The following is a 22,319-nucleotide window of genomic DNA, read 5'->3' as shown; positions in this document are numbered from 1 at the left end:
CCAGCAGGACAGGCTTTGCAATCTAAAGTAGGAGAAAAGAGTTAAGATTTTTTTTTTAAAAAAACCCAAAACCCTTGATTTTTTATTAGACACCATAAGAACAACAACAAAAATCCAGTCTGTATACACTTGGGTGTAAAGATCTCCCTAGAGAGATAATCAAAAATTTCAAGATGGTGATCACAAGCAGGCAGTCAAAGAGCTCTGACCTTTTTCACATGAGCCACACAGATCACGTGGTTGTGGGGGTATCTTGACACAGACCTTCATGGATGATCCTGCTTGGGTTATTCAGGCCAGTTAACTTTCAGTTACCACAGCATTCTTCATCCCAGAAACCATGATGTTTCCCTTGCATGAAGACCTTGTAAGTACCACAACTGCAGTGGCTGAACTTCATGGAAGCCAAACTCTGAACTGTTTGTGCATTACTTGAAAAGTCAAGAACTGTGGGGTCCTTAGTGCTCTGTGAGCTTGGTGGTGATCTTGCAGACGTTTCATGACTCAAACCAAAATAGACACACTGGAGCAGAAACCACCCTATGTTAATCTGCCTTAGATGATCTAAAGCAGACACGTCAAACACAAGGCCCGGGGGCCAGATCCGGCCCACAAAGTGGTTTCATGTGGCCCGCGAAGCCATCCTGGAAAAAGTGAGGGAACGGCCCCCACTGCCTTGGCCCTGGCCGAGAGATCCTCCTTCTGCCAGAGACCCTCAGATCTGTCCCACTCCTGCCCAGGCCCCCATAGGCACCCTTGATGCGAACGATGTAGAGCTGGCCACGCCCACCCAGTAGGCCATACGCACTCTAGCCATGCCCACCCAGTAGGCCACACCCACCCAGGCCACACCCACCCGGCCCCCTGAGGGCAACCGCAATGCTGATGCGGCCCTCAATGAAATTGAGTTTGACACCCCTGATCTAAAGGAAGTTGACGCTAAAGCCTCCAGTGCTTAAGGGCCAGAGAAAGACACTTAAGAAGGACCCACCTCAATGAATCAATCACCTAAAAGTTTGTACCTTCAGACTTGCAAGAATCTCTTAATGTAGCCTTACAATAAAGTTGACTTAGTTCATCTAGTCTAGTTTCCTGTCTGTTTTGCCTCTGATTAAAAGAGTTTTCCTATTTTTAAGAAACACAAAATCTTTCCTTCCCATATATTTTTATTAATTTTTTTATAGTCACAAATGCTTAGTATTTTATCAGCAACTTATTGTCTGGGTTCCAACATTATTATTTTATTATTATTATTATTATTATTATTATTATTATTATTATTATTATTATTATTATTATTATTATTATTATTATTATCATTATTTAACTTACTAATACATGTTAAATTCCTTTCTCTCATTTTTCTAGCCATTGATAAAAGGAATCCCATGTTCTAAAGTATACTGAATCTTCTTTCTCTTTCATTTCCAATGTCAATCTATCCATTTCTGCACAATCTAAAAAATAATAATAATTAACCCTTCCTCCGCTGGTAAATCTTAATTTTTCCAATGCTGAGCGAATACAATTCTTGCTGCAGTTAATACATGTAATATTAGCTAGATACACTCTTTCTCATAGCTTCCTACAATTATGCCTGACAAAAATAATTCTGGCTTAAAATCTATATGTTTTTTTAGTCATTTTTCTCTAACCATATGTGTATTCTTGACCAGACTCTTTTGGCTTTGTGGCATGTCCACCAAAGTTGGTAATAAGTGCCTGGTTTAAGAGATACAAAACCTTTCAAGATCCATGTTGTATATCACAGTTTTGCGTTCACAGAGATGAGGACGCGTGGGTGCCATCAACAAAACGGCAAACAAAAGCGAAGGCTTCTATTGCTAATCCAGAGTTTCCATCCCGGTCAGTTTCTCATACCTTGAGTTCCATCAGTAAACATCCCTGGTGGACAAGGAACACAGAAAGATGATCCGTTATTGTAAAAACCAGGGTTGCAAGGCGGACATTCCTTCCGTTCTCCGGAAGGAGGTAGCTTGACCGCTTCAGAGACGTCCTCCTGGCAGATCTTGGGCTCCACCCATTTGTACATGAGCTGGGTCTGAAAATAAGAAGACACAGAATCAAACTAAGACTGTTGACCCGGAATTAGGGGACAGCATAGGAAGTATCAACTGTGAATATGTGCAGATGGCTCTGCTGTCTGTGGGCACTTGCAGAATCATAGACACAGGGCCATGAAAGGACAGCAAGGAAAACACGCAATATCCTAACCCACCCAGGAATATACGGTGTCTTACAGAAACACCCAAAAGGGAACATTTTTAGCGACTTCTGCTTTTTCGTTTCTTATCTATAGTGTGCCAGCCTTACAGGGTGAAGTCTTTATATTATGTGTGTCAGCTTTCCTGGGTGGATTGCTTATGTAATCAAAAAGGTATAAAAACAGGGATTTTTCTGACATTTGGAGTTTTCTCCCTTTTAGAGGAGCCCGTCTTTGTTCAGCTGAATAAAAATGTAAAGCTGGAAGGCAACCTTTGGTTTCCTGTGTTCTGTTCCAGCCTACGACCGGCCCTGTTTGTGTGTCAGGGACAACCCCTTTTTCCATTTTACAGTCAATAGGCTGGAAAAACCCAACCCAAATTTATTTACGGTTCAAACAAAAAAGCAACAGAATATTTCCTTCAATAAATGAATCAAAATATCAAACAAGAGTCAACAAACAAGAGTTAAACAGAAGTAGCAAGAACAGACCAGGATTACCTTAGAATGTATCCAAATGGTTGCCTTCAGCAACCAGCCCTGCCCACTCCTTCCCCTTTTATTATCAGTCCCAAGGCCTGGCTTCTCACTGCCTTCTCCTCCTCTCACTGAGTTGCCTCATTGATTTTTCTCTGCTCTGCTCTGCTGGATTGCCTTCTGCTTCTAGCGTCTCTGAACAGATTCAGCTGTGACTCTTCTGAGTCTGACACCTCGTACTCACACAGCTGAGCCTCATGAGGAACATGACTGAAGGGACCAGGCTGAGAGTCCTGCAATGCATCAGAGCCTCCCTCTGATACCAAAGGCTCTCCAAACCCCTCCTCCTCCTCAGATTCATCGGACTCAGCTGCTGGGAGCACAGGCTGACACTGAATCACAACATCCTGTATTTTTTTTTATCAAGCAGCACCTCAGAACCTGCACAGCAAGACTGATACTTAAGAAAATCAACTATTAGGTAGGTACGGCTGGAACAGAAAAGAAAGTGACAGAAAGAAGCAACCGAACAGAAACTGTAAACCAAGAGTAGGCCTGGAGAAGACACAATGAAGTTAGCAACTGAGGCAAATGCCAAGTGAGTTACATTCCAGTGCTGATCACTATCAAGATACCTGTCAGGTCCCCAAATCCTTATGGCTTCGCTTGCATATATCCTCTTGTGCTTTTGTTTTGGGGGCCTGCCACTTTGCTGGGGAGAAGGTGGGATATTTGCTTTCGCTTGGGACAACTTTCACTTTCTGCTTTTCCTCTTCTGCCTCCATCCACTTGAGAAAGGAATGTGTCTCCCTTGTCAGGGAGATGGGTTACAGACAAAAGAAACTGGAGAAGACCTTGAGATGCACGCCAACTAGGCCAGTTGCCCGCACATCGTTGCCACCTGTGGATCGGCTGGATTTCAAATGGACATTATGACTTTAGTGAGAGGAGGAATATTGCTGGTTTAACTACTGTACCGTTTGAGCGGGATTTTCCCCAGATCTCGCTTTGACTTCCCTACTGTCACTAACCCCTTAATAAAAGTTTCCTTTTGAGACAATGCCTGTTTCAAGAGTTCTGCTTTCTTGGGTGGTTAGCTGAGGTGGGCCCTTACAATACCACTATGTGTCAATGGTGCTGAAGAAGTGTCTGGATGTTGAACATTCCCACACAATATTTAACCAGTATCTGTCAGATAGGTTAGTGTAGTCAACATTTGATGGGAGAGTGGGAACCTTTTTACTTGGAGCTACCAAAACCAAAGCAGGAAGGGGGAACAGAGTGAGTAAGGACTAAGTTACAGTATACTTGAAAAGTATGCTTGAAAACATCATGGAAACCTAATGCTGAACTGTTTGTGCATTACTTGAAAAATCAAGAACTGTGATGCTCTTTGAGCCTGGTGGTTTTCCTGCAGACGTTTCATGACCCAAGTAGGTAACGTCTTCAGTGCTAGAGGGAAGTGAGGTTTGCAGAGACGAGGAGAAGGAAAGAAAGAGGGGACAGAGGCAGAAGAGGAGGCAAAAAAAGGAGGAGGAGGAGGAGGAGGAGGAGGAGGAGGAGGAGGAGGATAGAGGAGGGAAAAGAAGAAGAAAAGGAGAACTCTGGAGTTCTTGGTGCTCTCTGAGCTTGATTGTTTTCTTGCAGACATTTCACAACCCAACTAGGTAACATCATCAGTGTTAGAAAAGGAGTGAGGTTTGCAGAGAGAAGGAGAAGGGAAGAAGAAGAAGAAGAAGAAGAAGAAGAAGAAGAAGAAGAAGAAGAAGAAGAAGAAGAAGAAGAAGAAGAAGAAGAAGAGGAGGAGGAGGAGGAGGAGGAGGAGGAGGAGGAGGAGGAGGAGGAGGAGGAGGAGGAGGAGGAGGAGGAGGAGGGGGACTCCTCTCGCATCCTTGGTGGTCTCTGAGCTTGGTGGGTTTCTTGCAGACGTTTCATGACCCAACTAGGTAACATCATCAGTGCTAGAAGGGAGTAGGGTTTGGTCCTTTCTAACACTGAAGAGATGACATAGTTGAGTCATGAAACATCTGCAAAAGAACAACCGAGTTCAGAGAGCAGCAAGGACCCCACTGTCCAACCCTGAGCTACAAATATTCTCTTCTATTGATAACATCACGGCATGGATTGGCTTTCTGCCATTACACTTGAAACCGGATCTGTGGTAACTACAGGGTGCTTGAAGCCATTTTACTCTTCTACAGGACAAAGGCCGAGTTCAGCCCAGCCACTGAAGCAACTCCTTGGTGAAAGGAGAAGCAGCATTCAGACATTCATGCGTGAAGACTTCTTACGCGTGACCCACTGCGACGGATTGGGAAGATTTAGGATTAGGAGCCGGGGGAGAGAGGCAACTCACTTTTCCTTCCCAGTCACACGGAGTATGGATCTGGAAAAAGTCTTTATTTGAGCAAGGAAGGCGTTCCAGACATTGGCCTGACCCTTCATCTGAAAGTAAAAGATGAGAAGCGTAAGACCCAGCTTGCCTGGCAGACATGAGGCCTAAACCAGGGCTTTTCAACCTTTTCACCCATTGTACCACTTTTAGGATACGGCAACATCCGAGGACCACCAGTCGCCTAGCAAGGTGTCAAAAACTTGAGGACCAAAAAAAAAAGGAAAAAAGTGAAATACAGGTAGTCCTCGACTTACAACAGTTGGCTTAGTGACTGTTCGAAGTTACAATGGCACTGAAAAAAGTGCCCCCCAAGCCACGGCCAAGCAAGACACCTGCCTACCCGCCCAGCGGCGCTCTTCCTCCTGTCTGAGGTTTTCATTGTTGTGAGCATTTCTGTTGAGGATTGGCAGTGGGGGTGGGGTGGGGGGGTGTTTGGTTTTTATCCCCCCTCCAATCTGCTGGGTGGTTGCAGCAGGTTTTGGTCACTTCACATGACCCTGGGACACTGTGACCGTCATAAATATGAATCAGTTGCCAAGCATCTGAATGTAAATCACAAGACCCTGGAGATGCTGCAACATTCCAGCTGATCGGCGCTTCTCCTGGGCTAAGCAGAAGTGCCAGGATCAGCACTGAGCTCCAGCTGGAGCCTGGTGCTGATCCTGGCACTTCTGCTGAGCCCTGACAGCCCTGCAGCTCCAGCCGTCTCTCGCTCAGTCTTGTGTGGTGCTGCCACCGGTTCAGCTCATTCCCCTCCCCTGCTACTTTTCTAGGAGGGTCGCGTACCACCTGCCAGGTGCCAATGTACCACAGGTGGTACCCGTACCACTGGTTGAAAACCCCTGACCTAAACTACTGAAGGCAGGGGGTTTTTTCTATCTTCCATGTGGGGAGAACCAAGAGACAGAATAACAGCTGGAAGAGACCTCAGAGGTCTTCTAGACCAGTGATGGCGAACCTTTTAGAGACCAAGTGCCCAAACTGCAACCCAAAACCCACTTATGTATCCTTGGGTGCCGGGTGGGCATGGCCCATTGGGTGAGCGTGGCCCATTGGGTGGGAGTGGCCAATTGGGTGGAGATGGCCCATTGGGTGGGCGTGGTTGCGGTGGTAATGGCAGACTGGATGGGACTAAACAGTTCAATCAATCAATTCCAACTTTACGAGATCTTTTTTTTCCCCATGAGAAGTTGAAATTGATTGATTGATTGAACCTTTTTTTTGCACATGGCAGCGGAGGCCTAAAGCGAAAAGGTTTTATAAAACCCAACTGAAAGCCTAGGACTGGGGCGATGTCGCACATGCCCACAGAGAGGGCTGTGTGTGCCACATGTGGCACGCATGCCATAGGTTCACCACCATGGTTCTAGACCAACCCCCTGCTCAAAAAGGAGAACATATGCCTTTCCAGACAAGTGGTTGTCCAATCTCTTCTTGCAAATCTCCAGTGATGGAGCATCCACAACCTCTGGAGGCAAGTTGTTCCACTGGTTAATTGTTCTCACAGACAGGAAATTTCTCCTTAGAGAAGGGCGATCTGACTATTCGGGGCGAGGGTGCCCCGCCCCTCCTCACAATGTTCACCTGGGGAGTAGGATTTAAGAAGGTGACATGGGGGAGGGGCTTTTGTCAGGAAGAAGTGTTTCATTTTTCTAGCCACACACTTGCCATTACCGACATCTTACTGCCTTGCTTTGCCTTGCCTAGCCTGGCCGTGTGTGACTTCGCAGCAACACAGCTCTGCTTCGAGTTGTGCTGCACTCCCAGTGAACTCTCCGTACGTCAAGGATGCCCCGTGACCGGTGGCAGGATTCACCCGGTTCGCACCACTTCAGCAGAACCGGTAGCTATTTTTTATTTTTATTTTTTTGTCGCCCAGGCCCAGAATGGACTTCCAGAAGCGGCATCCGCGCAGAGAACTGGTTCTTCACCTATTTGAATCCCACCACTGCCACTGCAGTGAACTGTGGGAATTTGGGGGGGATGGAGGGAAGTTGGATCAATAAAAAGGAGTCAATCCTTCACTTCAGCTGCGTTGCTTCCGTGCCCAGTCCTGAGTCATAACAAGCGCTGCCTTTGCAACAAGCCGGTGTCTAAATCTTTCAATCAAGCTTCAATGTTTCCTGCCTTTGAGTGAACACCTTAATCTGAACTGGGACATTCGGTTCTCCTTGGAGAAGGGAAAAGTACCTGAATAGTGTGTTGCTTCAGGACACTTGGTGCATTCCCGAGCCCCTTTTTCTGAGTAGGTATTTCTTGGACAGATTTCACACATGGAGGAACCTGATTTGTTGCTAAAAGTGCCCGGCTTGCAGGGAAAGCATTCAGACGTGTAGGCCACCCCTGCAAAACAGAAAGCACAGACAGAGCCCATGTAGCAAATGCAAAACCACCCGGAAGCAGATTCCAATTGCAAGAATGAAGCTGGGTGCCTGGGGGTGTTTTGGAGGGCATAGTGCTGGATTGGAGCAATATTATCCTAATTTCAATCCCTATTTTGCTACAAAATTCATACAAAATCCAAAATTCTCTGGAGCCAGCAGAGATGGCTAAATTGACTGTATTGATTAAATAAAACAATAAGGTAAGGGTAAAGGTTCCCCCGCACATGCGTGCTAGTCGTTTCCGACTCTAGGGGCCGGTGCTCATCTCCGTTTCAAAGCCGAAGAGCCAGCGCTTGTCCGAGGACGTCTCCGTGGTCATGTGGCCGGCATGACTAGACGCCAAAGGCGCACGGAACGCTGTTACCTTCCCACCGTAGTGGTCCCTATTTTTCTACTTGCATTTTTACGTGCTTTCGAACTGCTAGGTTGGCAGAAGCTGGGATGAGTAACAGGCGCTCACTCTGCTACGCGGCACTCGGGATTCGACCCGCCAAACTGCCGACCTTCTGATCGACAAGCTCAGCGTCCTAACCCACTGAGCCACCACGTCCCTTAAATAAAACAATACAAATACCTTTATTACTATGTGGAAACCACTTCTGGACTTTAAGCTTGAGGTGAAAAAAAAATGAAATTTTCATTTTGGGCTTTACCGATTAGATAGAGTTGATGTTATGGCTAGTTTATATTATTTTGTAAAAGAAAAGTAAAAGTAAAGGTTTGATGTTAATGTGCTATTTTACTGCACCAAAGGAAGTCAGAAGTCAATGCCTCTTTTTTCTTCTTTCCCTCACTTTTCTATTCCCTTTTCCCTTCCCTATCTTTTCCGCTATTTACTTTTGTATTTTCATTGTATTGTACATTACAACTAATAAAAACCTTATATGCTAAAAAAAATCCAAAATTCTATTTACCTAGAACATTCTTGGATTAGCCAAAGGTTTATTACAGTGTCTGTTAACCTGACAGGAGCAGGTTAAATTATTTGGTTTTGGGAGAGGTGCATGCTCAAGTAAGCCCTTATAATTTTCTATGTAAGATTTCAAAAGTGGCTTGCTGTTGCCTCCTTCTTAGGGCTGAGAGGGTGTGGCTGGCCCAAGGTCACCCAGCTGATTTTCATGCCTAAGGCAGAACTAGAACTCCCACTTTTCCAGTTTTTAGCTCGGTGCCTTACGTAAAACTGCATACGGTATTTGATATTATCCCTTTCAAATCCAAGGCTTCTTGCAATGCTTTTAATAGACGGATTGGACCTATTGTGCATCAGACAGAGTCTTCCTGGAGTTGGACAGTCACAAGAACTCCGATAAATAAATATATAATAAAGCAAAAAAAGATTATTTGGGACATCAAGCAAAATTCTTTCCCTCTTCGTATACACTCTTGCTACTGTGCTAAGTTTAAGAAAGCCAGAACCTCTTTGCAGTGGTAGGCAGTTTTTCTTTAATTTATTGTAAACAGTGGAGGATGCATTTAAAAACCGAACACAAATAACATACTGACTTTGTTTAAAACGTGTACGTACTATTAAGCGTACGTACTCACCTGTCTTAGACTAAAACAGCTAAAGAATAAAGTTCGGTGAATTCCTCTGACACCTAATGATGCACGTCTTTTCCTGCCCTCAGTGCCAACTTTCAAGTCACTCAAAAACTTGGCAAGAAGTTTTCAAAAGGGATTGAGGAGGGAAGAAAAGAAATTACTGGGAGACAGCCATGCAGAAAGTGCAGCTCCAGGCCTTTACCTCTTTTAAAGACATCTTTAAAAAAAAACACTTGGGGTGATCCACTTTGTCAATTGCGATCAACAAGTTTGCAGATCGCTCCCATATTTTTGGGCACTTGCCCAACCTACAAATTGCACATAATTTAAAAGCTACATTTTTCCCACCCAGTGCACTTCTTTTCTTCTTGCTGTTTTCTACAAAAAAGCAACTGTTTTTGCTTAATGATATTATTCTACCTATTGTTCTATAAATCATGGGTTGTCCTCATGAAGGTGTTGCTTCAGTGTGAATTTTGGTTGTTCACTGGCCCAAGTTTTTAATCAACAAAGCTACTGTTTTTCCCTGTGGATTCACTTCTATCCAGCAGGTGTCACTGTTTTCCTAGTAATTAACTCAGGCACAAAACTGCTGCACTAACCCAGCTTGTATACATCATCATCATCGTCATCGTCATCATCATCGTTATCGTTGTTGTTGTTGTTGTTGTTGTTGTTGTTGTTGTTATTATTATTATTATTATTATTATTATTATTATTATTATTATTATTATTACTTTTATTCATTAAACATGAAACTCAGTCAACTGAACTCAAATTGACAAATTTCCTAGTAACTAACTCAGGCACAAAACTGCTGCACTAACCCAGCTAGTATATGATTTATGATTTATGATTTATGATTTATGATTTATGATTTATGATTTATGATTTATGATTTATGATTTATGATTTATGATTTATGATTTATGATTTATGATTTATGATTTATGATTTATGATTTATGATTGTTGTTGTTAATATTATTATTATTATTATTAAACTTTTATTCATTAAACATGAAACTCAGTTAACTGAACACTCAAATTGACAAATTTCCTAGTAACTAACTCAGGCACAAAACTGCTGCACTAACCCAGCTAGTATACATCATCATCATCATCATCATCATCATTATATTATTATTATTATTATTATTATTATTATTATTATTATTATTATTATTATTATTATTATTATTATTATTATTTTAAGTGCCACTGCAAATATTTATTTATATTTCCTATTTCTTAACCTCCCAGCTCCCTCAGAGAGATATAAGAATGGGAAAGTAAGAAAAAGAAATCAGAAACTTCGCGTTTTCATGTTAAGTCTTCCCCTATACATCCCCCATTCCAGCTGCAAATATGAAGATTCTCACAAGCTGAGTTTAATTTCTGCAGTCTGCAGGAACATCGCAGACTGCAAATGGTCACCTTCAATTGTGATGTTTTTCACAAGGACGGGCTTCACCACCTGCGACCCCATCAGTATCCCGGTTGTTCTCCAGTACAAGATATTAGTTCCTGACTTCAGCGTTACCTGGGAAGAAAGGAACAGCAGTATATAGATATACAGACAGTCCTCAACTTACAACATTTCATTTAGCGACCGTTCGAAGTTGCAACAGCACTGACAAAAGTAACTTACGACCGTTTTTCACAGTTACATCCTTTGCAGCGTCCCCAGGGTCACATGATCAAAATTCCGACACTTGGCAACTGGCTCGTATTTATGACGGTCGCAGTGTCCCCAGGTCCTTTTGAGACCTTCTGACAAGCAAGGTCCATGGGGAAACCAGATTCACTTAACAACCGGGTTACTCACTTAAGCACTGCAGTGATTCGCTTAACAAATGTGGCAAGAAAGGCCGTAAGATGGGGCAAAGCTCCCTTAAGGACTGCCTCGCTTAGCAACAGAAACTTTGGGCTCAATTGTGGATGCAAAGTGAGTAGCTGCACCAGGCTGCCTTTAATGCAAACTAAGCATGGAAGAGACTGGATGTAAGAGAAAGAAGTTAAGATACAATTCAAGGTTATTTTCCTGGCAAGTATAAATCTCTGACTAGCTAAATGCTCGTAGAAGGAAATATTTTTTAAAAAATAGAGCAGATTGGTGTGAAGTGATGAGTGCCCACATCTTGTTTTGCTGAAGTGCCTTGAAGGAATTGGCTAACTAATGGTAGAGCCAAACACAGTGACAATCCAGTTTTAAAGCACATACACAATACAATTGTTCCACCCCCACCTCAAAGCACAGAGAAAAGGTGTTCCTTTCTTAAAGGTAAGCCTCGCCCTGTTTACTCAGCTCAAAAATGTTTCAGTGTGCGATAAGGCATTGGTGTGCAACTAAAAAGGGACTATCTCGTTCATTCAAGCATTTTAGGCAACGTTTCCCTCTGCAGTTCTGAAAAGTACACACACACGCGCACACACAAAATCTCAGAACAGAACCCCTTTCTCTTTTACTGTGAATAAGGAAATTTGGACTTCTCTAGGAGACTGCTTATAAAGACTAAAGCAGCTCTCCCTTAAATGCTGTTTTAATCGATCAATGGCATCATTCAAAGGCACGGGTTATTTTTTTAAAAAATAAAAAATAAAAAACTAAGCCACTAAGTCACAAAATGAACTGGCCATCTTGTGGCTTAGTGCAATGCATAAGCCTGGTCAATGAATGACTTCTTCAGTCCAGGTGAACCAGCAGAGGTGAGACTATTCATAGAATAACAGAGCTGGGAGGGACCTTGGAGGTCTTCTAGTCCAATCCCCTACTCAACCATTTCAGACAAACAGCTCTCCAGTCTCTTCTTGAAACCTCCAGTGATGGAGCACTCACAACTTCTGGAGGCATGCTGTTCCAGTGGTTAATTGTCAGGAAATGTCACCCAATCTCTTACTGCCCTCAATTCAGTGGTGGGATTCAAACATGTTAAGAACTCGTTCTCTGGGTGGATGCTGCTTCCGGAAGTCCATTCTGGGCCTGGGCAACAAAAATTAGCTACCGGTTCTGCCGAACTGGTGCGAACCGACTGAATCCCACCACTGCCTCAATTCCTTTGGAGAATAGGTCAACCTATTCGCTATGCACTAAGATTAGCCAAGTTGTGATTAATAGATTTTGACAAGTTTACTGGTAGTTACACAGAACCCAGGAAAGAAAGAAAAAAAAAAGGAAGGATGAATAATATAGAAAAACATAAGCTTTTGGGCTGCCGAACTCCATTATTCAGCCATGAGATAATAGAGACCCACAAAAGGTTTTAAGATCAAAATAATTTGAGTTCAGAACATCTGACCACAAAATTTGTCACTGGGAAAACTCTGAAATATTTTCAAGCCAGGGCACAAATGGTCAGATCCAGACATAAATCATTTTCATCTAGGAATATAGGCTGGACCTCTTTGGGATGTTATGAGCTCAACATAAGTTTGTCTAAAAAAAAAGTCTTGCTTTGAAAGACCAACAACTTTCAACTAAAGCCACACAAAGTTGCACTTACAGAATAAGAACCCCATTCTCCATTATCTGTTAATTTCACCCATTTATCACTGGTGGAGTCCATCTCTTGACACTGGTCGTTTTGAATCTGATGATTAAACAAAATAATAAGAGTTACCAGGCTGTCGATCAAGGCAAACAAACAATTAGAATTTATGCAACCTTCACTTGCAGTTTCATAATCCTTGCCCTGTCATAAAGTAAGCCAAGGGTGTGTCCTCACACTATTACAGAATCTGAGAAATTATGGGGGACAAGTGGGAACATAATAGAACCAAGTTTGCATAAAACATTGTGTTGTCCTTCTTCCTAGGTGAGATCACAAAAAGGTTGCGTGCCTATTCTAAGCCAAGCTTTGCTAAATACTGTGAGATTTCTTTGCTGAGTGGCAGCCTTTGTGACTTTAAGATTCATGTGAGGTTTGAACCTGGGTCACACTGCAGGAGCCTGAAAATCACTTTACAATACACACTAAGATCCTTGACTGACATTATTCAGTAGACAAGCTAGTAACCAGTTTGACTGGCTTGGGAGAGACAATACACTAAGCTGGCTTGGGAGAGAAACTATGCTAAGTTACGGCATCCATGTGTAACACTTTTGCCTGTGTCATTGAACAAGGATAAATGTGTGTTGAAAGACAGTGGGCTTCTAACTGCAAATGGCAAAATATAATAATTAATGTCAGGCAGCAATGTGGATTTCACAAACACAAGGCTGGAATTGGTAGAGCATCACAACCCTAACCCTAATCACTGAAGTTATATAAACTATATTTTTAACCTTTTCCATGGACCCTCTTGTGTGTGCCCACGTACACTCCCAATGACTTTTCTCCTTCAGATCAGATCACTACTGAGGGCCATGTAGGATGGATGTTGCAATACATGAACTATGGGTTTTGTAACCCTAAGGAGATATTGGACAGTCATTTGTCTGAAATGGTGTAGGCCAGGGTCTCCTGCTTGAGCAGGGGGTTGGATTAGAAGACCACCCAAGGTCCCGTCCACTTTTGTTATTCTGTTATTCAAGTATTAGGAAGTCCATCCTACGTGGCCCTCACTACACAACTTGACTCAGAATCTCCATGATGAGTCTCTTCAGATGTTTGAAGAGGAACGTCTACAGGTCCCAAGCTGATATTTTCAGTGGCTTGGTCTGCTTAAGAAAAGCAAATACTGAAAGGTTCTTGATTCAAAGACTCAGAACACTACAAGATTCCCATTTAAAAATGATGGACAAGTTCCCTTATAGGTATCACAGCCAGGTACGTGCAAAATAAGGACAGTAATCATTGCCCCAATGGACAGGCCCAATATTCTCTTGTACGTAAGTCAAAGTCCACATCTCTTTGAGAGTACAGGATTAGAGAATATTTTTTTCCAGACACGAAAGGAAATGCTGCATTTACTTTTAAAGCGGTAAAATATGGACTAGGGCAGGGCTAGGCAACCTTGGCTCTTTTATGACTCGTGGGCTTCAACTCCCAGAATTCCTAAGCCAGCCATGCTGAGGGGAAAGGGAGAGGTTTCCAAGCTGAGCCATGCCGGCTCAGGAATTCCGGAAGTTGAAGTCCACGAGTCATAAAAGAGCCAAGGTTGCCTACCCCTGGCCTAGGTCTAGGCCGCTTTATGACTTGTGGACTTCAACTCCCAGAATTCCTGAGCCAGCCATGCTGAGGGGAAAGGGAGAGGTTTCCAAGCTGAGCCGTGCTGGCTCAGGAATTCTGGGAGTTGAAGTCCACGAGTCATAAAACAGCCAAGGTTGCCTACCCCTGGACTAGTGAATTGCTCTCCCTGTACTTTTAGGTTTTTACTTCTGCCTTTCTGTAATTTTAGGCATTATTCCTTGTTCTACAGCAGGGGTGTCAAACTGCTGGCCTGCGGGCCGGATGCGTCATGGTGAAACCGCGCCCACCCCATTGCCGGCAATGGGGGGGAAAAATCACAATACGTCACGACACGTCACATGACATTGCAAGTTTGACACCCCTGTTCAGGAATTCTGGGAGTTGAAGTCCAGAGTCATAAAAGACCCAAGGTTGCCTACCCCTGGACTGGGGCTTATCTGAAGGACTCTTTCTCCTGAGATGAGACAGAATTTCATTCTATGCCAATGTCTCTTTTAGTCACGATTTCATTACGCCAAAAAGGTCTGGATTGCCACAAGTCACCTAGCGCCAACACAGCATGCTGCGCAAACGTTATCCTGGCTATTCTTTTGACCAGAAACTAAAGCTAGCTGCTGCTCATGAAATGTAGAGCAGAACGGCTGGAAAGCTACTATGAAGGTTTTGATCAAAAAACGTTCTGAGCTCGGAGCGACTTTAGGGCTCCGATAATGGGACTGTGCTTCTGTTTTTCTGCCGGGAGAAAAGAAAAGAAAAAATCAATCAGCACCAGACCAGCTGCTTGTTGCATCAGGGAGCAAATTTGTGTTCTGTAGCAGAATCACTGGTGGTGTCTTTCTTTAGAAGTGAAGAAACTGGAAGCAGAGATATGACAGCCATTTTCGACAGGGAAGTGCAATGTCTCATCCGCCAAAGGTGGGAGCTGGCACAAGTCCCGCTGAGGGAAGGAGCATCATCATCATCATCACCATGATGTTGGAAGGGACCTTGGAGGTAATCTAGTCCAACCCCCTGCTCATGCAGGAAACCCTATACCATTTCAGACAAATGGCTGTCCAGTCTCTTCTTAAAAACCTCCAGTGTTGGAGCATTCACAGCTTCTGGAGGCAGGTTGTTCCACTGGTTAATTGTTCTCACTGTCAGGAAGTTTCTCCTTAGTTCTAGGTTGCTTCTCTCCTTGATTAGTTTCCATCCGTTGCTTCTTGTCTTGTCTTCGGGCGCTTTGCAGAATAGCTTGACTCCCTCTTCTTTGTGGCAGCCCCTGAGATATTGGAACACTGCTATCATGTCCCCCCTCGTCCTTCTCTTCATTAAACTAGACATACCCAATTCCAGCAACCGTTCCCTATATGTTTTAGCCTCCAGTCCCCTGATCATCTTTGTTGCTCTTCTCTGTGCTCTTTCTAGAGTCTCAGCATCTTTTTTACATCGTGGTGACCAAAACTGGATGCAGTATTCCAGGTGTGGCCTTACCGAAGCATTGTAAAGTGGTATTAGTACTTCACGTGATCTTGATTCTATCCCTCTGTTAATGCAGCCTAGCACTGTGTTGGCTTTTTTGGCAGCTGCAGCACACTGCTGGCTCATATTGAAGTGATTGTCCACTAGGACTCCAATATCCCTCTCACAGTTAGTACTATTGAGCAAGGTACCCCCTATACCAGGGGTAGGCAACCCTGGCTCTTTTATGTCTCATGGACTTCAACTCCCAGAATTCCTGAGCCACCATGGCTCAGCTTGGAAACCTCTCCCTTTTCCCTCAGCATGGCCGGCTCAGGAATTCTGGGAGTTGAAGTCCACCAGTCATAAAAGAGCCAAGGTTGCCTACCCCTGCCCTATACTATAAGTGTGCATTTGGTTTTTCCTGCCTAAATGTAGAACCTTAGTTTTTCCACCATTGAATTTCATTTTGTTAGATAGCACCCAGTGTTCCAATCTGTCCAGATCCTCCTGTATCTTAAGCCTTCGGTTGGCAGGATTATTTGGCCAGGTTACCCTGTCTGTATCTCTTGAGTGTCTCCAACCATTCTGCAAATGTTAATTAAGGCTGAATGCCCAATGTGGCAGCCACCCTTTGGGGATCTGAGTTGGCCACGACAGTGATTCATGCCTGGCACAAAAGGAAAGAAGGAGGTGAGGCCAAGACTTCGGTTTTGGTTGCACCGTCTATCCAGGTCCGTGTCAGCCGTCACAATTTTGCTTGGCACGCAAGGAAGAATTGAGAATTTCAGGCCCTTGAGGATTTCGTGACGCGCAGAAACATCAACCTGGATTCTACATAACTGAGCAAGAAGACAAACCTGGATTGCAGGAACTAATCTGGGTTTGGTCAACGGGACCAGAGGTTTTCTCTTGCAAGCTTTTGGACTCCTGCTGGAGCCACATTTCAGGGAACTTCTCTCTAGCACTGCTCCAGCACGAGGCCCCCAGCTCAGAGTCCGATGGGCTCCACAAGTCCAAAAGCTCGGAAGACAAAATCCCTGGTCCCAGTGACCAACCCAGATTGGATCCTGCAACGTTATCCTGGGACACATAGATTTACCTTCATTCGTGAGAAACATGGATTGTCTTAGAAAGAAGACAAAGTTTTTGTCTCCTTTGGACGTTGACTTGAGATTAGTACTGCCCTTCTATGCTCTAAAATGCTGTAGGTCTTTGGAAGCCAAACTGGTGAGCTGATGGCTTGTCTCTTGATAGAGAGGAGACAGTGGTGGGATTCAAATATGTGAACAACTGGTTCTCTGTGTGGATGCCGTTTCTGGAAGTCCGTTCTGGGCTTGGGCAATGAAAACATTAGCTACTGGTTCTGCTGAACTGGTGCAAACCGGCTGAATCCCACCGCTGAGAGGAGATCCAGAAAAATCAATCTTACCACATCTCCTCTGGAGCTGATCTCATCCCATCTCTTGGGACAATCGTCTCTCCCTCTGGATGGTAAGGTCTACTGTGCCTTCCCTCCATCCCTTCACCCTCCACCATCTCTTGGCAGATAGTTTTAACACCCCTCCTGTGCACTGTTTGGTCAGAACTTAACACTTTCCATCCCAGTGAGAAGCGACAATCATAAGGGAAAGGTATGAAGGTAGAGATGCTACATGCACCAAGCATCTAGAAGGACATCATCGTAGAGACATTCCCCAATGCTGCAAAGTTAATGCAGGACTACCAAGAATGAGACCAGAAGAGGCTGTGAGGAAGCGATCCTAGATCAAAGCATCTGCTAAACACCAAGTAGAGGGCACATGTATATGGCTTGCAGCTGTAGGAAAAAAATGAAGATTTGGAGTCTGGAGGTTCTTTGACACACAGCCATGGGCTCTACCATTTGAGCTGAAAAGGCACCAAACCTAGACCTCAAATGACGCAATGAAATGGGTGAAAAATCTAATGAATGCAGATGGTCTTCTACAGTTGTCAAACAAGCAATAGCACTACCACTTAGACTTATATACCGCTCCATAATGTTTTGCAGCACTCTCTGGGCCATTTACAGAGTCGGCATATAGCCCCCAACAATATGGGTCCTGATTTTACTGACCTTGGAAGGATGAAAGGTTGAGTCAACATTGAGCCGGTCAGGATCGAACTCCTGCCAGTGGGTAGAATTTAGCCTGCAATACTGCATTTTGACCACTGCACCATCCCGGCTCAATCTCTGAGTGGGCCATTTTTGCCCAGCCAAGTCAAACACTCACAAATCTAGTCACTATATCCCTTCTGACATTCAGTAAGTTAACATTTACTGAAGAAGACAGTAAGTCACGTTCAGTAACGTGACAAGTTTATGGTGATTTTACTGAAAATTCCAGGACCATGGAAGAAGGGGGGGGGGGCGAAAGGCAATGGAAAATCACTTCCATATTGCTGCCAAAAAATGACCTACCCAGTTCAACCCTAACCTCTAAACTATCTCAACCTGATCATGAGGCACAAAAGGAACCAAGCCAAAGACTTCAACCAGAGCACCCAAAATCATGTGAATTTACCCTCAAAGAGCTGAAGTCTAGAATGTCTGCCTTAACAAGGTTACAAGTTGCATTAGTCATTAGGTGGGCCACCTTTCCATTAGCAAAGCCAGTTTGGTGGGCATCAAAGTCTGAGAGACCTTGGACAACTGCAGCCAATCAGATCTGGCACCTCTGAGTCAAATAAGGAGGTCTGCCTTATTGTGGGGAAGAATCATGTCTTTGTAAGCCCTAAAGAAAACACAGCTGAGAATGCCAAGAAACTATCTTAAAATTATCCTCTGTTTGGAATATCGTGCCTTAGTTTCCACCGACTCTAAGGTTGATATAGTGCACAAGTTTCCCTTACAAAGAATTCAAAGAAGATGTTGTTATCAATATACTGATACTCGAAGAAGACAGAACCAGATTTCTTCAGGTGGACCGTGTAGATTAAAGAGACGGTGCAGTCATCCCTATTGGACTCAATGTAATTCCCACGAGGGGTCCAGGAAGATCTGGAAAAATATAAAGAGAAACAAGCTTTATTCTATACCCGCCAGGCATCTTGAGTTTAGATTTATGACAAACTGTTAACGTGTAGGCTCTTTAATTATTTATTTATTTAGCGCATGACAATAGGCAGTTTTTTAATAAACTGCTAGAATTTGGGAAGAGCTCCCTTTTTTTAAACAAGGCAATCGAAAAGATTTTTCATGGATTCATTTTCTTTTTTGATACTGTCCATGGGGTTTTCTTGGCCAAGGATATTGGAGAGGGTTGCCATTTCCTTCTCCAGTCAAAGCTATGGTGTGTTTTTCCCCCCCAATAGGAATGGCTGAGCGCTGAAAAAAAAATGGATGCTTTCCAATTGTGGCACTGGAGAAGATTCCTGAAAGTCCCTCGGACTGCGAGGAGATCCAATGAGTCAATCCTGAAGGAAATCAACCCGGACTCTCCTTTGGAAGGGCAGATCCTGAAGCCGAAGAGAGAACTCCTTGGAGAAGACCCTGATGTTGGGGAAAGATGGAAGGCAAAAGGAGAAGGGGACGGCAGAAGAGGAGATGGTTAGATAGGGTCATTGATGCCATGAATTTGGGCAAACTCCAGGAGATGGTGGTGGGACAGGCCCCCTGTCCTCCAGGGCAGGGCTTTTCGACCTTTTCACCCATTGTACCACTTTTAGGACATGGCAACATCCGAGGACCACCGGTCGCCTAGCAAGGTGTCAAAAACTTGATGACCAAAAAAAAAAAAGGAAAGGAAAAAAGTGATGAAGTACAGGTAGTCCTCGACTTACAACAGTTCGCTTAGTGACTGTTTGAAGTTACAATGGCACTGAAAAAAGTGCCCCCCAAGCCACGGCCGAGCAAGACATCTGCCTGCCCGCCTGGCAGCGCTCTTCCTCCTGTCTGAGGTTTTTATCATTGTGAGCATTTCTGTTGAGGATTGGCAGCGGGGGGTGGGGGTGTTTGGTTTTTATTCCCCCCATCTGCTGGGTGGTTGCAGCAGGTTTTGGTCACTTCACATGACCCTGGGACGCTGTGACCGTCATAAATATGAACCAGTTGCCAAGCATCTGAATGTAAATCACAAGACCCTGGAGATGCTGCAACATTCCAGCTGATCGGCACTTCTTCTAGGCTCAGTAGAAGCGCCGGGATCAGTGCCGAGCTCCAGCTGGAGTCTAGCGCTGATCCTGGTGCTTCTGCTGAGCCCTGACAGCCCTGCAGCTCCAGCCGTCTCTCGCTCAGGCTTGTGCGGTGCTGCCAGCGGTTCAGCTCATTCCCCTCCCCCGCTACCACTTTTCTAGGATGGTCGCGTACCATCTGCCAGGAGCCAATGTACCACAGGTGGTACCCGTACCACTGCTTGAAAAGCCCTGCTCCAGGGGCTCCGGGAGTTTGCCCAAATTCAAGTTCATGACACTACCTTCCTTTGCTAGAGATGCTTGAATAAAGGCTGGATGATGACCCTCAGTCAGGAATGTGTAGATCCCTGCATTGGACAGAGATCAGAGCAGCTACTTTCCAATTCTTCCTGACTCTTGCATTCAATGATTTTTGTAATACATCCTCATGCTCTCTTACTGATCGCTAGGAGAATCTTGGCCTTCTGAATGCTAAACCTACACCAGATTATTGCCAGGTAGGTGGGTGCCTGTTTACATTCTCTAACTGGCATCTTCTGGCTACTATTGGAGCCTTGACATACACAAGGAGAAGAGGGACTAGCTCTCAATGAGGTCCTGGAGACCAGAAGACCCATAAGATTCTTACTTGGCACAGCTGTCGGCTTTACTCTCGGCCGAGCCAAGTATGCTGTCCATGTACGTTGCTACATTAGAGAATCCCGCCGGCAGGTCATCCCATTCATCAAACTTGATCCCACTTCCCAACGAGTAAGTCCCTTCAGCACATTTACTGCAGACCTGGTTCTTCATTTCCAGATATTCCCCAGAAGCACAAGAGAAAGCTGAGAAGAAAAACATTTACAAATCATTAGTGGCAAAAGGCAAGTCGTTCACTGGACGTTCTAACAACATTTTTTTTTTTAAAAAAAGCATTGATCGCACTATTCGCTTACAACAATGGTAGCAGCAATTTGGGGAATTGCACTAAATTGCTCCATAGACCTGTGAGAAGAATCCAGAGAAAGAAATAATATTTGGGGAAATATTAAAAAGGCAGAATATATTTCCCCAAAGGATTTTAAAGGCAGAAACCAACGCCCCCAGGCCAAGTCTCTCTGCCCCAGACAGAAACCAGGTCTGCAAAAATGCAGATGTGATAATCTTGTCGGAAAGATTGGAGTCAGGAAGCTGGCATTAGAAAGACAAAGATCCCTAGAATCAACAATCCCTCACACTGAAAAAAAATCCAACAGTCATCAGCCCCAGCTCCAGGAAAGCAGGATTTGATCTCTGGGACATAAATAGGATTAACCCACCAACATCAGAATACCAGAAAGGCATATTCAGACTCGGGTCAAAGCTCATGCCACAGGAACAACTCCAAACAAAAGCTCAAGAAGGTATAAAAACCCACCACACCCTACTACATGTGGTCAGCTTTCCCAGAGCCACGCTTCTGTCTAGCTCTCCTCTTTGATAAACTGCAACCTTTTTTCTAAAGCAGTCTCCATTTTGATTATTCCCAGCTTGGACTGGACCCTGATGAAGATTTTTTTTCCTTCAACAGACCTATCCACCCGTTTTTTGCATTCAGGGACCTTCATGTTTTAACTATGTATGGTAGGGAATGGTTAGGGTGAGGAGTGGCTGGTTGCAGACCCCACGTTCTCTTCTTACTTCAAAGTCACTGAAAGTGAAACAGCAACGCAGTGAATTTGTTACATGGGACAAACATTTTCCTGCTGAGGTTTGGTGTTGTTGTTTTTTCAACAGTTTGGGTAGTAACTTGTTGCCTGTTGTGTGGCTGAAGTTGTGAACTTTGCCACCAAAACCTCTCAAGGCAACCAGAGAGGGATCATAACATCTGGCTAGAGATATGTGGCCCCTGTAGCTGGTTTATATAAAAGGTGGCTTGCTTCTTGAAGCTCAAAATAAATATATAATTTGGTATGTTTAACCAGAATTTATTCCTTGTGTTCTAACACTGCAGGGGAGGGGGAGAAGAAGGAAGGACAGGGAAGGGAAGGGAAGGGAGGGGAAGGGAAGGGAAGGGAAGGGAAGGGAAGGGAAGGGAAGGGAAGGGAAGGGAAGGGAAGGGAAGGGAAGGGAAGGAAGGAAGGAAGGAAGGAAGGAAGGAAGGAAGGAAGGAAGGAAGGAAGGAAGGAAGGAAGGAAGGAAGGAAGGATCCAACCAACATTCTTTAGGTCATCTTCTGATTTTCTACTCATAATTCATCTACAAGATAACACACAATTTCCATAATGGTCTTTTCTTTGCAATGTTTATCTGTGATGGGCCTCTTACCAGGAGGAACTACCTAGGAGTGGAAAATATGCCTTCTGACCAAACTTGTCTTTCAGGTTTGACCACAATGCACACATTCTCCTAACTCATTCCTGACCTGCAGCAGAGAGGCACAGAATTTTTATATATACATTCAGCTGAACATGCAATGAATTAGAACCAAGGTTGGTTTTAGGCCATTGATAAAGTTCTCTGCTGCTTCATTAACATCCTTTGATCGCTTAGCTTAGCCTATTCTTTCCATAATCCAGGGCTGTGTGTTTGTTGCCTTAATAGTACATGTGTC

General features: G+C 44.2%; 1 protein-coding gene across 2 annotated transcripts in view; it reads right to left on the bottom strand.

Moving 5' to 3' along the window:
• The window catches only part of ELAPOR2 (endosome-lysosome associated apoptosis and autophagy regulator family member 2), a 102,825-nt gene that overhangs the window by 30,997 nt on the left and 49,509 nt on the right, over positions 1 to 22,319 (bottom strand). For both annotated transcript variants that reach the window (XM_083366243.1, XM_083366244.1), the window contains exons 3-10: positions 20,376 to 20,571; positions 18,467 to 18,614; positions 12,524 to 12,610; positions 10,458 to 10,563; positions 7,286 to 7,438; positions 5,057 to 5,145; positions 1,882 to 2,062; positions 1 to 22 (exon numbers count right to left, since the gene is read on the bottom strand). The exon at positions 1 to 22 is cut by the window's left edge and continues 107 nt beyond it. In XM_083366243.1, coding sequence (XP_083222369.1) covers positions 1 to 22; positions 1,882 to 2,062; positions 5,057 to 5,145; positions 7,286 to 7,438; positions 10,458 to 10,563; positions 12,524 to 12,610; positions 18,467 to 18,614; positions 20,376 to 20,571 — 982 coding nt within the window. The remainder of the gene's footprint in view (positions 23 to 1,881; positions 2,063 to 5,056; positions 5,146 to 7,285; positions 7,439 to 10,457; positions 10,564 to 12,523; positions 12,611 to 18,466; positions 18,615 to 20,375; positions 20,572 to 22,319) is intronic.

Source organism: Vipera ursinii (genome assembly GCF_947247035.1).
Source record: "Vipera ursinii genome assembly, chromosome: 6".
Taxonomy (NCBI): domain Eukaryota; kingdom Metazoa; phylum Chordata; class Lepidosauria; order Squamata; family Viperidae; genus Vipera; species Vipera ursinii.
The sequence above is the reverse complement of the archived record's forward strand: the minus strand, read 5'-3'. Positions and strand labels throughout refer to the sequence as shown.